The following is a 14566-nucleotide window of genomic DNA, read 5'->3' as shown; positions in this document are numbered from 1 at the left end:
CTCTAGCATCAGCTGATTCTTGATATTAAAATAATAACATTTAATACTTGAAATGTAAGTCATCGCACTGTAATTAAGCAAGACTGGTATAGTTTAAGAAATGTGAACCTCCTATTCAAGAAATATTTTTCTAATTTAAGGAAAGTTTGTACATGCAAATAGTTCAAGAAATAATGCAGTGAAAGGAGCCAGGAAGATTGTTTATTGCAATTTTTTTCTGGATTACATATTTATCCTTATTAATCCATACTTTTTCCATGTTTAAACTGCATCTACTGAAATGTATATTGAATAAGTCACAATCCAGCAAACTGCTCCTGATCAATACTTGAAAGTATATATGCTGTGCAGAAACTGGTACCTCAGTAACAAAAGTTACAAAACCTATTCAACACTGAGGTATCTAAACAGAAAGATATGGGTCATTCTTGTCTATTGTACCTATAAGGAAACTTGAAAAAAATAAAAACTGACAAATGCTCTTTACAACTCGTCTTTAATCATGAAAGTATAATTAACGTAATATTTTGTTTTAGTGTGCGTAAGTGCTATTACTTTAAAAAAAAATGAACATCAGTTTCTTGATGCAATTTACAGTGACAATGAAAAACTGATCCTGGTTTTGATAACTTTCAGTTCAGGCACTAGGCATGTGGTTAAGGTCATGAAAACCTATACCTAGTGTCTATTATCTGCAGAATTATATATACAGCTATTTATAAATTTGTGTTGTGAGCAGCAGAGTCTGATATTATAACAAATTTGGTTCTTGATACCTAAACTATGGTATTTAATATGATGTTTCCAAATGACTAAGTCCCCTTAACACTGGAAAAAATGTCTCTAAATGGTCTCCCTAAAAGCTTACATGCCATTGTACGCTGGTCCGCCACTTCCTTCAGGTACTACCCAGTTAATGTTCTGGCTGGGGTCCTTAATGTCACATGTCTTACAGTGAACACAGTTCTGTGCATTGATCTGCAACCTCATGCCTTCTCCATTTTCCAGAGGAACATACTCGTACACACCTGCAAAAACCAATGGGATGGACTTTACAGAACTAATTCTACCTCAAAGAAGTGGAACATTAAAAATGTAGGAAATATACAGCATCAACAGTTCAAATGTTTATAAATACGTAATATCCTCAGATAATGTAAGACTGTAATACACCTCTTGACTTAAATTACAGGGTTGTGTTTAGATCAGCAGCTTCCAAAAATGTTTGGTGGACTACAAAGCTACTACAGAGGGGTCCTTACATGAAATGGCGGTGGAGCTTCAGACAAAAACCCATTCAAACACAGGGAAAAGTCCACATTGAAAGAACAGAATCAAACCCAGAACCCTGGAGCTGCCTTGCCACACAACCATGCAACCTCATGTAAATGACACCAATTAATTATACATTTAAATAATACTGTTGGTTCACAACTGTTACATTCAGACTTCAAGGCATAAAGAAGAGCTGTGTAAAACACCATAGCTTTCCAAATCAACCCAAACCATCTGTTAGAATTATTTTTTTAAAGGATACACTCTAACCTAAAAGAAATATAACCATTACTGGGTAATTTGTCTCCAATCAATTACTATTTTTCTGCTACAAGGTAAAAAAAACTAATTTAAAGTAATTCCGAATTTATCCACATACTGTACTGTTTTTTATTGACATTAGCAGCAATTAAACACTTCAAAAGATCCAACAAGGACTATCACATGTAACTGCATTTTCTCATTTCCTGCAATTATGAACTGTCACTATTTAACAGAACTACACTATGTTTCCTATGATTTCCCAAAATTCCTATATTTTTAAGTACCTGCTGGACAGAATCGTTGTTCGGGTCCATCATAAATGTTAAGGTTTTTTTCCACTGGAACACTGTCACTCATCAAGGTCAGATGTGGGGGCTGGTCATGTTCATGATTGGTTCCACTCAGAGCCACAGATGAAAGAAGGTCAAAACTGATCTTTCCATCGGACTTTGGGTACTCTATGGGTGTACAATCCTTTGCAGGCTTCAGCTGGCTGGAGTCTAGACCTAAATTAAAAATACAGAAAGCCAAAATCTAAAACAAAAACACTTGCAAATTAGATAACCATAAACCAACTAATTCTTGTTAATGTCATATTAATAGTGTTATTAATTATTATCTTAGTATTTACTAAACAGGGTTAACATACAAAAGGTATCCTCACAGTTAAAACAGACTTTGCAGTTTCATTAAGCCATTTCAGTGTTTCAGTGCTGTTTGACTAGTGGGCACTTTTACAGAATACTACTCCCACCTGTACTAATTATATGCAGTCAAGTATTGTAGTACATAGGAAAGAAAATGCACATTAGTGAACAATGACTGAACAACAATGTTTTGCCTGATATTCTACAGTGTATATACATGCCAATTACCTTTATGTTTCAATGTCCATGGCTCTTTTCCTCTCAAGATCCAGTAAAATATTCCCGTGTAAATCATTCCACCATAAAGTCCCAAAGGATTATGAAAAGAAGGCCTGATATTCCTTACAGCATAAAGTTCTTTCCAAATCCAGGACTTTTTCAGATTTTCTTCATATTCATGGACATGGATTCCTATGAAACATATAACTAATTATAATCTGTAATCTATAAGTCAAAAAACAAACTATACATAAATCAATGGAGGTATTAGATGGCGAAAGGAAACAGTAGTCTGGCACAAATATACAAATAAAGTACATTCAACTTCATGTGGATACCTACTGTGGATAGGGGTCAAGAATTTAATAATACACTATTACCTGATAAAATGTAAAGATATTCAATTTGGCTTAACAACCTACATTAGCTCAATGGTGCCTTCTACAGTGATAACATACTCAAAAGCTTAGTTTTGCATAATTAATAACATTTTCACGTTGAACATACATGTTGCACTGCTGTAGAGTTTACATTTTTTAGGAATCATTGAAAAGCAGAAAAGCATCTTTGACAAGCAGAAACATAAAGACAGTGTCAAATGATCTATCCTCCAGGTTTTTCCTAAAAGCAGTCTTAAAATTAAATAATAGCCCCAGTGAGGATATTCCAAATCACATTTGGAGTATGCTACGATAACAGCTGAAGAGTTCAATAGTATAATGGGCTCCGTAAATGGGCTCACGGTTCAGTGAATCTTCAAACGATCTTAAAACTTGGAACAAAGGAAGATGTTCCAAGAAAGTTATGTGATGCATGTTAGCAATCTCAAAAAGACTAGGTCAGCCAGTCTGCACGAAGGCTTTACACACAATCTTGACAAAATCTTGAACTTTGCATTCATTACTTTTAAGGAACAAGTAAAGGTTTATTCCAAGCTGAAAAGAGAAGAAAAGAAACACAACGTTTTGGCTGTGGAGCCTTCTTCAAGTCTCAAAGTTAATTAATTTTTACTGTTTTTCTATATGTCCACATTGTATTAACAGTGAAGGCAGCCTCACCTGCTGTTTCGGATTGCAGGTTTTCACTGGTAAGTTTCTGAAAGATGTCTTCGGCGGCCAACATGCCACTCTTCATTGCCGTGTGAGTGCCTTTGATTTTTGGAACGTTCATGAATCCAGGACTGCACCCTATCAGTAGTCCCCCTGGGAACGTTAGTTTGGGCAGAGACTGAAAGACAAATGCAGCTCACACAAATAAACTACACAGCTAGAATGAAAAACTAAAATGCTGGTCAGTTATCCAAGATAATGTGGCTTCCTTTGGTATGTTACTCAAAATGTATCCTACCTGGAATCCACCCTCGTTCAGTGCTCTTGCTCCGTATGCTATTCTGCTTCCTCCTTCAAGTGTTTGCGATACTGATGGATGATGCTTCCATCTTTGAAATTCCCTGAATGGATTCAAGTAAGGGTTTTGATAATCCAAGCCAACCTGTCACATAGTAAATTAGTTTATTAAACCAGTGTATAGTCATTTGTTAAACATGCATTTCAGAAAAAGTTAACAGACATTTTCATAGACAAACAAAATTCTTTGTAGTTAAAAACTACAATTAGTCATTCCCTAAATTCACCTTATTGCAGGATACTATAAATCCCCTCCACTGTACTGATAATTTAATGACACATGATACTCTTACAGAGTGAATTAAACAGTATAAAAGAACTAGATAACAGCAATATCCTGTTTAACAACTTTGTTTTCATGTTTTTTAAATAGACGGAGCATATTAACATTTCCAAATTCTGAATGATAATACTGCAGAGTATCAAAACAAACATTTTTTGCATTGCTTTAATTGATCATTCATGGTTTACCATGTAATAGAGCACTCATATTTCTACCACATAAGCACTCAGTCATATCATTAGTTAGTTCATTATCATTACTTAGTAACTAATTAGTGAGAGTTCACTGAGCCTAGGTGATTTAACCTGTTGAATGTCAATCAAATCCTCGGAGCTCACTGACCTTCTTGCAGGCTCATGCTGACAACAGTATTCTAATGGGACAAATCGCATCCTCATGCTGTTCTCATTACAATGTAACATGTTTCAAGACGAGAATGTGACAGTTGTGTTGTGAATGACCTATCCTACACCCTTAGACCCCTTTGGACATTTGTGAAATAAACTGGAAAAATGCATGGCATTCAGGGCTCAACAACCGTGAACAAGCACATGCTTGTCCAAGCTCTACAAGAGGAATGGGACAGAATCGCACGAGACAACATCTGCAACCCAGTGTAAAGCATGGGATATCGATATATATTGCTTCAAAAATTGACTACACACACTTAGCATGTGACAATCCCTGTAGAACCCTGATCAACTTGGTTGACGGCAACTGTCGATCAGCATAAGAAATTTGCAACCATCTGCAAAAAATGTTCGTGCACACCATCTACTGAAATTCAATAGCATTGCGAAACAAAACAGAATTAATTGTTAGCAAAATTAAGTACTACTGTATTTTATTTGTACGACACAGATGTAGTAGACAGCAGCTTCCCCACAGGTAATAACACCTAAAAGTGCACAGGGGCAGCAGCGTGAAGTAAAGGTTAGAGGTCCAGACGGGTCCCCAAGGGTTCAAATCACAAACAGAAAACTGCCTTTGTAACTTTGTGTAAGATACTTCACTCAGAGTGCTCCAGTAAATGCCCCACTGTATCAATTTCTATTCTCTGGGTGATCTTTGAAAGTATTCTCATTCTTCAAAACGGATGTATGTGGTTAAATAAAAGATTAAAAACAAAATGATGCATTTTGTACACTTAAGCTGCACAGAAGACAAAAGACAGGCATGTTTCAATATGTGGTCAAATCTTCTTTATATATATTCTAATACCCACAACAAATCCTAAGGCCACCAATGGTTCCCCTTCATTCAGATGATATAAGAAGGATCCTCCATATGTGTGCCTGTCCAAAGGCCAGCCAACTGTGTGCTCAATTCTGCCAGGTCTCCAGTTCTTTTCATTGACGAGCCACAACTAAAGGGAAACAGCAGGTTGTAAATATTAATAATCCTTACACGATTAGCCATGACATAGGAGGTTAGAAATAATTCTGCTCGCTTTTCCACTGTAAGCTCTCTTCTAATTAATTTATTGTGGGTTAAGGATTTGCAGCCTGTACTGGCAAACTGATGAAAATGAAAACATTAGAGGATATCCTGCAAATTAGCTATTGCACTCCTTATAGTACTTTATAAAAATGTCATGAAAGAAAGCATTTGCATTTTCCAAGAGGGTTCTGAATTAAAATCAAAATGAATTAATTTTTAATATTATAATGTATTAATCCTTCAGGCTTACATGGAATAAAAGAACATGGTGATTGTTCTATTTATAATTTCCTTGTAGCCCAAATAATACATTCAAACAGTTAATGAGCTACCTGTAAGGAGTTCTAATTACAGGACACATAAACAAGTGTAGGTAAACCCAGCTGGGAATTTCAAATGATTCTATTACCTCTTTCAGCCCTATGGCATATGTCTGCTGCTCACAGTTCTCTCTGAGGTTGAACCGTTTGTACAACTGCTTTGCCAGGTGTCCATGGCAGCCTTCAGCAAATACTGTAACTTTAGCATGGAGTTCCATCCCTCTTTCAAAATTATCCTATAAATAATCGAAAGTAAAAGAAAAGATTTGTAGATTGTAGACGGTGGCAAACTGTGCGAAAGATTTCACAAAAAACAAAGCTGAAATACATTTTACAATACACTGATCTATTGTAAAATGTATTTCAGCTGCTTTATCAAATAAAGTAAAAAACAGTCTTCCTGGTTGATTTGCTATGTTACAAGACTTCTCCTGACTGAAGCACATTCAAAGCATAAACATTATTACATTACGAAGCAGTCAAGTTATCTTTACTGTTTTAACAGAAGATAATTAAACGTAGAAATACATTAAACTAAGGTTCAATTACAAATATACTGTACTATGCTGTAGAACCTTACCTTTGGGGATCCATCTTTGGCAATGCCTACATCATTTGTAGCAATCCCTTTCACACTTCCATCTTCATGAAATAAAACCTAATTTTTATAAAAAAAAACAAATGAGTATAATTTTTTTTAGCATATGTAAAGAAACACACACCAAACACTGAATATCAACTGGTACAGAAAGGTCATCAGTAGGTAAGGGCATGTTACTATTGACACTGCCCATGATTTGTGGTCCCTCAATTAACCACATTCTCGTGTGGTGTTTTATTTATGGTTACATTTTCTCCTTGGAGAGCTGCATGAATACAAGGAACATCCTTTATTAATACATTCAGTAGATTTAAAGTATCACAGGTATTGAGTAACATGGCTGGAAATTATTTTTTATCCCTTCTTGGGGGAAAGAATGCTCTTCTTTTATCCCTTGATCTGTACTGGAGTCTGGGAGAGGAAAACCAATTTGACTCTCAGAAGTCTGCGGTTGCAGATAACTGGTGTCTTACTGGTGGAGCTCTTTTCCCGTGGCAAGCAACAGTAATGTCCTAGATCAGTGGTTCTCAAACTGTGGTACGCGTACCAGCAGTGGTACGCCAAATGACCCTGGAACTGTGGAACTGTGTCGTGTGCGCTGAAAAATCGGGACGGGTTTTCATATTTTGTATTTTAATACGTGTCGAATACGCAGCCTACGTACTATGATACAGTGCGCGCTAATACTTCAGTGGACACAAGAGATACTCTGTAATTCTATACCACTCTATAGGAATGCGTCCTACGGATGCAAATGACCAATTGTATTTAAAAAAGGCTACTGTATCTTCAGCAAATAGGGAGAAAGGAGAATGTGCGTGATTTTGGAACAATGCCAACATGTAAACACAGGAACGCATAGAAATACGTGCTACGAACGCAGGTAATCTTGTGAGCACACGAAAGCGTAATAACAGAAAAATTTTTAAGAACTGTTCTAATTTGAGAAAAATACACCGAGCGTCTCTGTGTTTCGCTCCCATGCGCATGAAATAAAAACTTTAAATAAAAACGGAAACGCGGAAAAATGCAAACTTGCGGATTGCTAAAGCAGTTAAGCTACACTATTTTTGAAGAACCTTATTAACCATTGGCAAAAGAGCTGACACGTATTATGTGTAGAGAAAAAGCTGCTAAACAGCTCGACCTGCTGCCCCTTTCCCCCTGAAAGACACAGTCATTCATAGAATTATTGAAATGAAGGATTATATCAAAAGTTCACTGATAGAGCGCGTTAAGATGAGCAGATGTTTTTCATTGCAATTAGATGAGTCTGTAGTCGATTTGGCCAATTTGCTCGTTTACATTAGATACGAGTTTGAGGGCATGTCCCATGAAGACTTCCTGTTCTGTAAGCCGCTACCAACAGGAACTACAAGAGAGCACATATTTCAGCTATTGAATGAATTTATCGAAGAGAATGGTCTCGACTGGATAAAATGCGTCTGAGTTTGTACAGACGGTGCTAGAGCAATGACAAGCTGACATAACGGTGTAGTTGCACAAATTAGAGAGGTTGCTCCAGAAATTAATGTACACATTACAACATCCACCGCGAGACCTTTCCCGTCAAGAAAATGCCTGACGATTTAATATCTGTTAGACTCTGTTGTGAATTGTATCAAGGCTCGAAAAATTAATTCACATCTGCTTTGCTCAACTAAACAGGCTCACCCCTCTCACTGAAATGGTGCTTTTTTATTAGTTGTTGTTAATGTCTTTTTTTCTGTAAAACACTTTGAGAAGCCACCTTTAAAGGCGCTATATCAAATAAAGTTTATTATTATAATATTTATTATATGTATGTGTGAGTGTGTGTGCACGCGCGCTCATGTTGGTCATTGAGAATTTCTGGGGTTCCTATGAGATGATGACTTGTAGGTGGTACTTGGATGCTTTGGTTGGATTAGGGGTGGTACTTGGTCCAAAAAGTTTGAGAACCACTGTCCTAGATGACTGCTCTCTCCTTGTCAGCTCCTGGAACTCCTTTCTTGTCGTACTAGGGCAGGTGTCTTGTCAATGGTGAAGACGTAGATTTATGGACATTCTCCCTTTCTGATAACACTGGTTCAAGGCATGGCCTCCTTTTCAGATTCTCCCACCCTACACCAGCGCTGGACCAGGGCATGGCTGTTCTTTCTTCTTAAGCAGGGTCTGTCAGCACGTCTGTCCTGGCTTCTCTATCAGTATCTCTAAAGAACTTCCCTTTTTGAGCCCTGGAGCAGACTACTGCTCTCTCTTTCTTTTCCAGTTAATTGTTAGATGTTATATGAAATGCCACAGTGCTACCTGCTCTTCAGGGAACTGATGTCACCCCTGTAAGGTCCCTAACAGTACCACCGGTCTCTCACAGGCCCACCTGCCACACTAAATTCACAGGTTCTCCGTTCAAAACACAAGGACCTCCATTTTTACTTGAAGAGCAGCTGGGAAAAATCCTGCCCCTGGTTTCAGTCTACGGCTAAAGAGAAACAAGAAGAAAACAACCTCTCTCCTAGTTTAGGGAGTAGCTTGAATACATTTTCTTAAAAGTTGTTTCTGTGTTTGTGGAGTAAAAATTACCAGCCATTTCATTTGCAGCACTATAATAAATGAAAGCTAGCTGCATGTTACCTCAGCAGCAGCATACCCTGGGTAGAGCTCAACTCCGAGAGTTTCCGCTTGTTCTCCCAGCCACCTGACAATATGGCCCAGTCGAACTATGTAGTTCCCATGGTTGTTCATTGGGAGGCCTAAAAAAGAAGCAGTGTTATCTGAATATGAAAGAAAACTGCACAGCTAAAACTGTTTTATGTTTTTAAAGAAAAGGAAATTCAGTTGCAATATGAGTAAACAACGTCAATTGTTACGGAGTCAGGACTGCGTGACTATGGCACGGCTTACACTGCACTTAAGGCAGCCCGGTTTTTCTAAAGTGCTCTGGGTTGGTCTAACTTTGCTCAGAACCTTTGCATTTTATAATATCTAGAATGGCTGCATGACAAATAGGTATGTTGATTAGATATAGTTTGTGAGAACTGCATCTTTATCAACAGACGTCTCTGTAATTCTTCCAAATACTGTACCCATACATTACAAAGCCAAAACTCATTTAGGCGAGGCAAAACAAACAGTCTGAGAGATTTCAAACTGTATAAAGTAGCAGAAAATCTGAGTATTTAAACAAATTTGGTAAGCAAACTGAGTTTTTACTCAAGGTCTGCGAGTTTATGATTCTTTACTGACACTGAGATCCCATTCACTGTCACAGCTGGGACTCATACACACAACTGACAAGTGGCACACCCTAAATCTAGTTGCCAACTTGGATGCTTTAGAAATTCAGCACTTGACACAAACGTTTCCTTAACGGCTATTCTGGAATGTTTGCACTTTCGATTTTTGGACAAAGATTTCCACTTAATTCCTTTGTGCAATATATGTTACCATCTCAAAATTATTATCCTTGAATTGTAGGAGGATTCATATGGTTTTAGCTAATTAAACATTTGCTAAAGGTTTTGGAAAAGTAAGAAAGAATATATTTAAACCGAATTTCAAATGAATTATGTAAAAGTTGCTAGAACTGCAGCTCTGTATTTAATCATAAACTATCATTTAACTACCAATATTCTATACCTGGCAGTATGGGGACAGGGATCCTGTGCTTCTCTGTTAAAATTCCAAACTTGTCTTCTGTCACTGGGGTATTTAGAGGTGCCTAAACATAACAAATAGAATCAATAATAAAACACTTAACATAAATACCTGGTCAGAATAGTACTCCCTCTTCTTCAGTAAAAACTTGAATTTCACATCTGTGATACCATATTACATTGCCCAGCTTCCATAAAAACCACCTACTGAACTACTATCAACTGTAGTTGATAGTTAAGAGATCTATTGTTAATATTTTATGAGTAAACAGAGATTAGGTTGGACATAAATGTACTTATATATCCTAACATATTAAAAATATTAAGTTAGCCTAAACAAAAGAACTCCATCCTACATTTTAGATCCACTTCTGGAATAGTATTACATGTTAGAATTTATAACCAGTAGAAAAAAAAAGAAATCTTACAACTTTCCTCTCTTTTACCAGAGAAGGTTTTCAAATAACATACTTAGTTATTCATAAAGTTAAAATGAACAGATTCATAATATGGATTAAAAATCTTATTATTGCACTTTTATAATCAAACCATAAGTGACACATCGTTGTAGTTTTAAATAATTATATTAATTTACATTGAAGTACCCCTGTACCTCTTTTTCAAACAGAATTTGTTTCTAGAAACCGGTTTTTCTTATGGGGAAGAATAAAAATCCGTTCTGGAACCCCAAAAAAGTCACCCCTACTTTTACATTTTTCACCCACAAAATTTCGAAAGAAACAATAATAACTAACATTCATACCATGGTTTGTGTTTTTAGTAATAAAAAACACTGCTTACCTAGGTAGACATCATTACTCATACCCAAGTACAGTACTGTACTGTACTGCACAGTAACCACGTCATTTGCGTTTTGTATAATTACACAAAAACACACTCACAATTTTCATTTTCTTAACAATTTTAGGGTCCACGATGAAGCCTAAACCACAAACTTTCTTACAAAAAGAGCACACACAATAGCAAACATCGCACAAAGCAAGACGCAGTGAACTGTATTACACGTCTCTCTTGCCACCCTGTAGGCTCTGTGCTAACTCTCACCCATACTAGTGCAATACGATGCATACACTCAATATAAAATGATAAATATCACACCTTCCCCTTCACTCTCTACATTTGGCAGCGGTTTCAAACTTTTTCTTCATTTCGCTTCGTCATAGTTTTGAAGTTGGCTTTCGTTATTCAAAAAGTGGATAACAATTCATATGCATGGTAGTATCAAATTTTCATTAAAAGAACATTTGTAAAAAGAGGAACAGGTCTATGTGGTATTTTAAGATCCTATATTTTTTAACTATTAATTTTAATATTTTATTACTGAAAGCTGGTTTTAATAAAGGCATTAGTCAAATTTTATAATTCCACTTTAGCAACTAGAAATAACCAGAATCACTGTCATAAAATTCTGTGGTAAAGAAATGTGCTAGGATGTATGTTTATTTCAAAGGAGAAGAAGTTCTAGTCTGATATGCCGACTGACTACTGAAAGCCTTCTTCTACTACAAGGGAACTAGATTTCTGAAATGTGAATTTGAGAAAAAATGTGTATGAGCATCTTTTCTTATGTGTAGGATGACCGCTTTCCAAAGATTAAATTTTGTTGTGTTGGGGATGATTATCAAGTTTGGTAGACATCATATACACAGCACTGAAACAAAAGCGATTTGTCATTTATAAAAAAACTAAAAAAAATAAAAATCTATCCAATTGCCTCAAAGAGTCTTAACAAATAAGAAAAATGTGCCCTGAGCAGAAGAATGCTACAGTACTTACTCCTCTCTCTTTCCAGTCTGGGAAGAGCTCAATGAGCGCACTGGGCTCTAAGCAAGCTCCCGAGAGGGTGTGGGCTCCGATCTGAGAGGCCTTCTCCACTACACACACCCGCAGGTCTTTGCTCTGCTCGTTGGCCAGCTGTTTAAGACGGATGGCAGTCGACAGGCCAGCAGGACCTCCTCCTACTATCACTACATCAGCTTCATCTGCAAACCGTTCCATGTTTACCCCTTTAAAATTCAAACGTGAAAGACGCTGCACTTTAATCATATACAACGCAATCGACTGAAAGTGTAAAAACTTTCAAATACATTAAACATTTTCTGTGAAAGTTTCTTCTCTTTTTCTCCCCAGCCCGGAACACTGACAGTTTAGATAATTTTTATCAAACTCTATAGGGAAAAGAAAACATGCCGCATCTAAGGAAAATAACTGAAAAATAAGTAACTTGACTGAAGTAAAAGAGAGAAGCAGGCAAGGGGGAGATACAGCTGTTCTAGAACCTTCTGCTCTCAATTACAGTAATTTCATCAGAAAGCAGGAAAACTGACTTTGCTTTACCTTCCCATCGTGAGTCCTTGTCTCTGGGGTATACTGTGTAATGAGAGGTGATACGAGGTACTGTAGATGTGGAAGAGGACCATCTTGAAGCACACAGGAGGGGTGACACAAGCTCCCTTTGCAGTGCCTTCAGGGAATGAACACATCTACATGCTGCAAAACAGTTTAAAAGGACATATAAGACTGCTGTGCACCAGTACACAACCAATTTATCCTTTTAGTATGGTAATCATGTGTCTCTGTATCATTAAAAGTGAATTTAAGAAAAAATCTCTATACAAATCAACTGAAGAGCAGCACAAAACTGTAAAACTGTTTTAAGATTTTTATTTTGGGGGTTAGGGTAATTCATTAACAACCATAAACACATATTTCACAGCTCATCTCACTGCAAAGATAACTTGAATTAACAAGCTACTTGAGCAGTTTTCCATGTCCTTTAAGTGCACAGTCACACTGGGCTGCTAATTATGTTGCCACATCTCCTTATGGTACATTTGGCACAGGCCTCTGCATTAACGCTCCAAGTATTTAATCGGACAATTAAATCTAAATTCAATTTCTTATTTGCTGGGTACTGGTTGCTTATTTTTGTTTTGGCGTTTGGCGATCTTTTTCCACGGTCTGGATATATCTCAATAATAGATTAAACCTTCTGAAATTGTTTTTCCAATACGTTACAAAAAACAATTTTTATTTTATGCCTCTTTATTTCATAAATATGGAGATAACGAGGCCATGGAGCTGATATTTTACACATGCATACATGTACGTTTTCTTAATCTCGTCTGATTAGTTCTATTACACACTAGTATTAGCAACATCTGTTGGTTGAAATGTAAAAAATGTATTACAGAAAAAACAGAAAAAGTAACAGGGTTTTCGGTAAGGTATAAGGGTTTACTAACTACAGCACACGTCAGTTTCACATAAATATGTTTTCCTGTAATGTAAAGCCCTTTTTGGAGTCCCTTAGGGTTCAGATACTATATGTGGTGTAAGCATACTGTAGGCTGACTCTCAGCCATAATGTACTGCATAAACATGAGTTTTCTGTTAAATAAAATATGGACAACACATTCAATTTTCAGACTTTCTCACTGGAGGATAATACCTACTGTACATATTTCGGGTAGCAAACAACTATTATTTGGACTGGTGCAAGTATACTCAATAGAAAAAGGAACAGAACATTAACAGGCAGATGTTTCTTGGCTACACTGTATTATTGGTTAATGAATGACAACTATTTACGTACCGTTTGCCTATTCACTGGGCGATAACCTATAATTTAAAACGTTTACAGTAATGGTGGCCCTTTACATTACTGCTGCATTCATACTTTTGTAAGTTCAGATTTTCTTTGGGAATCTTTCAAAAACGACAACAAAAGCAAACAGTTTCCTATAATCTAAACCTAAACCCTTATAAACGTTGTACTTTTAAAATTGTACATTCACTTATTTTGCGCAGCAAGCATACAGTGACGGTGACGTCACTTAAGGAGTCATTTAGAGAGGTTTTCACCGAGGCAAAGCCGCATGAACTTTGCCCTACATTTTGAAGTCACCACTAGAAGGTGCAGTTATTTTTATTGTGTAATGAAAATATCTGTAATACGTGCTTCATCAAATCATCACCAAATAAACATGTAATACTGTATTGTTATGCTACATGGAAAGATATGTCAAAAAGCGTGTTTAAGTGTTTGATACGATACAATAAATAAAATAAAATCACTTTACATGCTCTGTGCACGGCTTATATATTGTTACGCGTTACAGAAAGCGCGTTTATTCGTTTATTGCAGTGTCGATAGGAACCTATTCAATAATGGACACAGGTGAAAACGGTATACTGTACCTTGCAGTGTATATCTGCTAGCTGGAAACATGCTGTGAAGCTTCTTTTTGATACTTAATTTTAATATCACTGTTACAGCCACTGTTGATGATCATACGAAACGCTGCGTATCGTAAACATTAATAGGAAACACTTAATAACACATACACATTAAAACCCACTTCACTCTTGTTGCTTAACCGAGATTATAAAACCAAAAAGACAAACTCCCAGCAAGCAAACTAACCTTCACGATACCCTAACAAGGCGCTCTGG

General features: G+C 36.6%; 1 protein-coding gene across 1 annotated transcript; it reads right to left on the bottom strand.

Moving 5' to 3' along the window:
- Positions 1-182: 182 nt before the first annotated feature.
- Positions 183-14540, bottom strand: etfdh (electron transfer flavoprotein dehydrogenase). The gene is made up of 13 exons (XM_088633286.1): positions 14312-14540; positions 12449-12601; positions 11888-12117; positions 10074-10155; positions 9069-9187; positions 6435-6512; positions 5944-6090; positions 5320-5460; positions 3753-3896; positions 3464-3632; positions 2415-2597; positions 1824-2045; positions 183-1028 (listed from the first exon to the last, which is right to left on the bottom strand). Exons 1-13 carry the CDS (start codon positions 14340-14342, stop codon positions 865-867), a joined length of 1863 nt encoding a protein of 620 aa, XP_088489412.1. The 5' UTR covers positions 14343-14540; the 3' UTR covers positions 183-864.
- Positions 14541-14566: the final 26 nt, after the last annotated feature.

Source organism: Lepisosteus platostomus, chromosome 1 (assembly GCF_059453375.1).
Source record: "Lepisosteus platostomus isolate fLepPlt1 chromosome 1, fLepPlt1.hap1, whole genome shotgun sequence".
NCBI classification, from domain to species: Eukaryota; Metazoa; Chordata; class Actinopteri; order Semionotiformes; family Lepisosteidae; genus Lepisosteus; species Lepisosteus platostomus.
The sequence above is the reverse complement of the archived record's forward strand: the minus strand, read 5'-3'. Positions and strand labels throughout refer to the sequence as shown.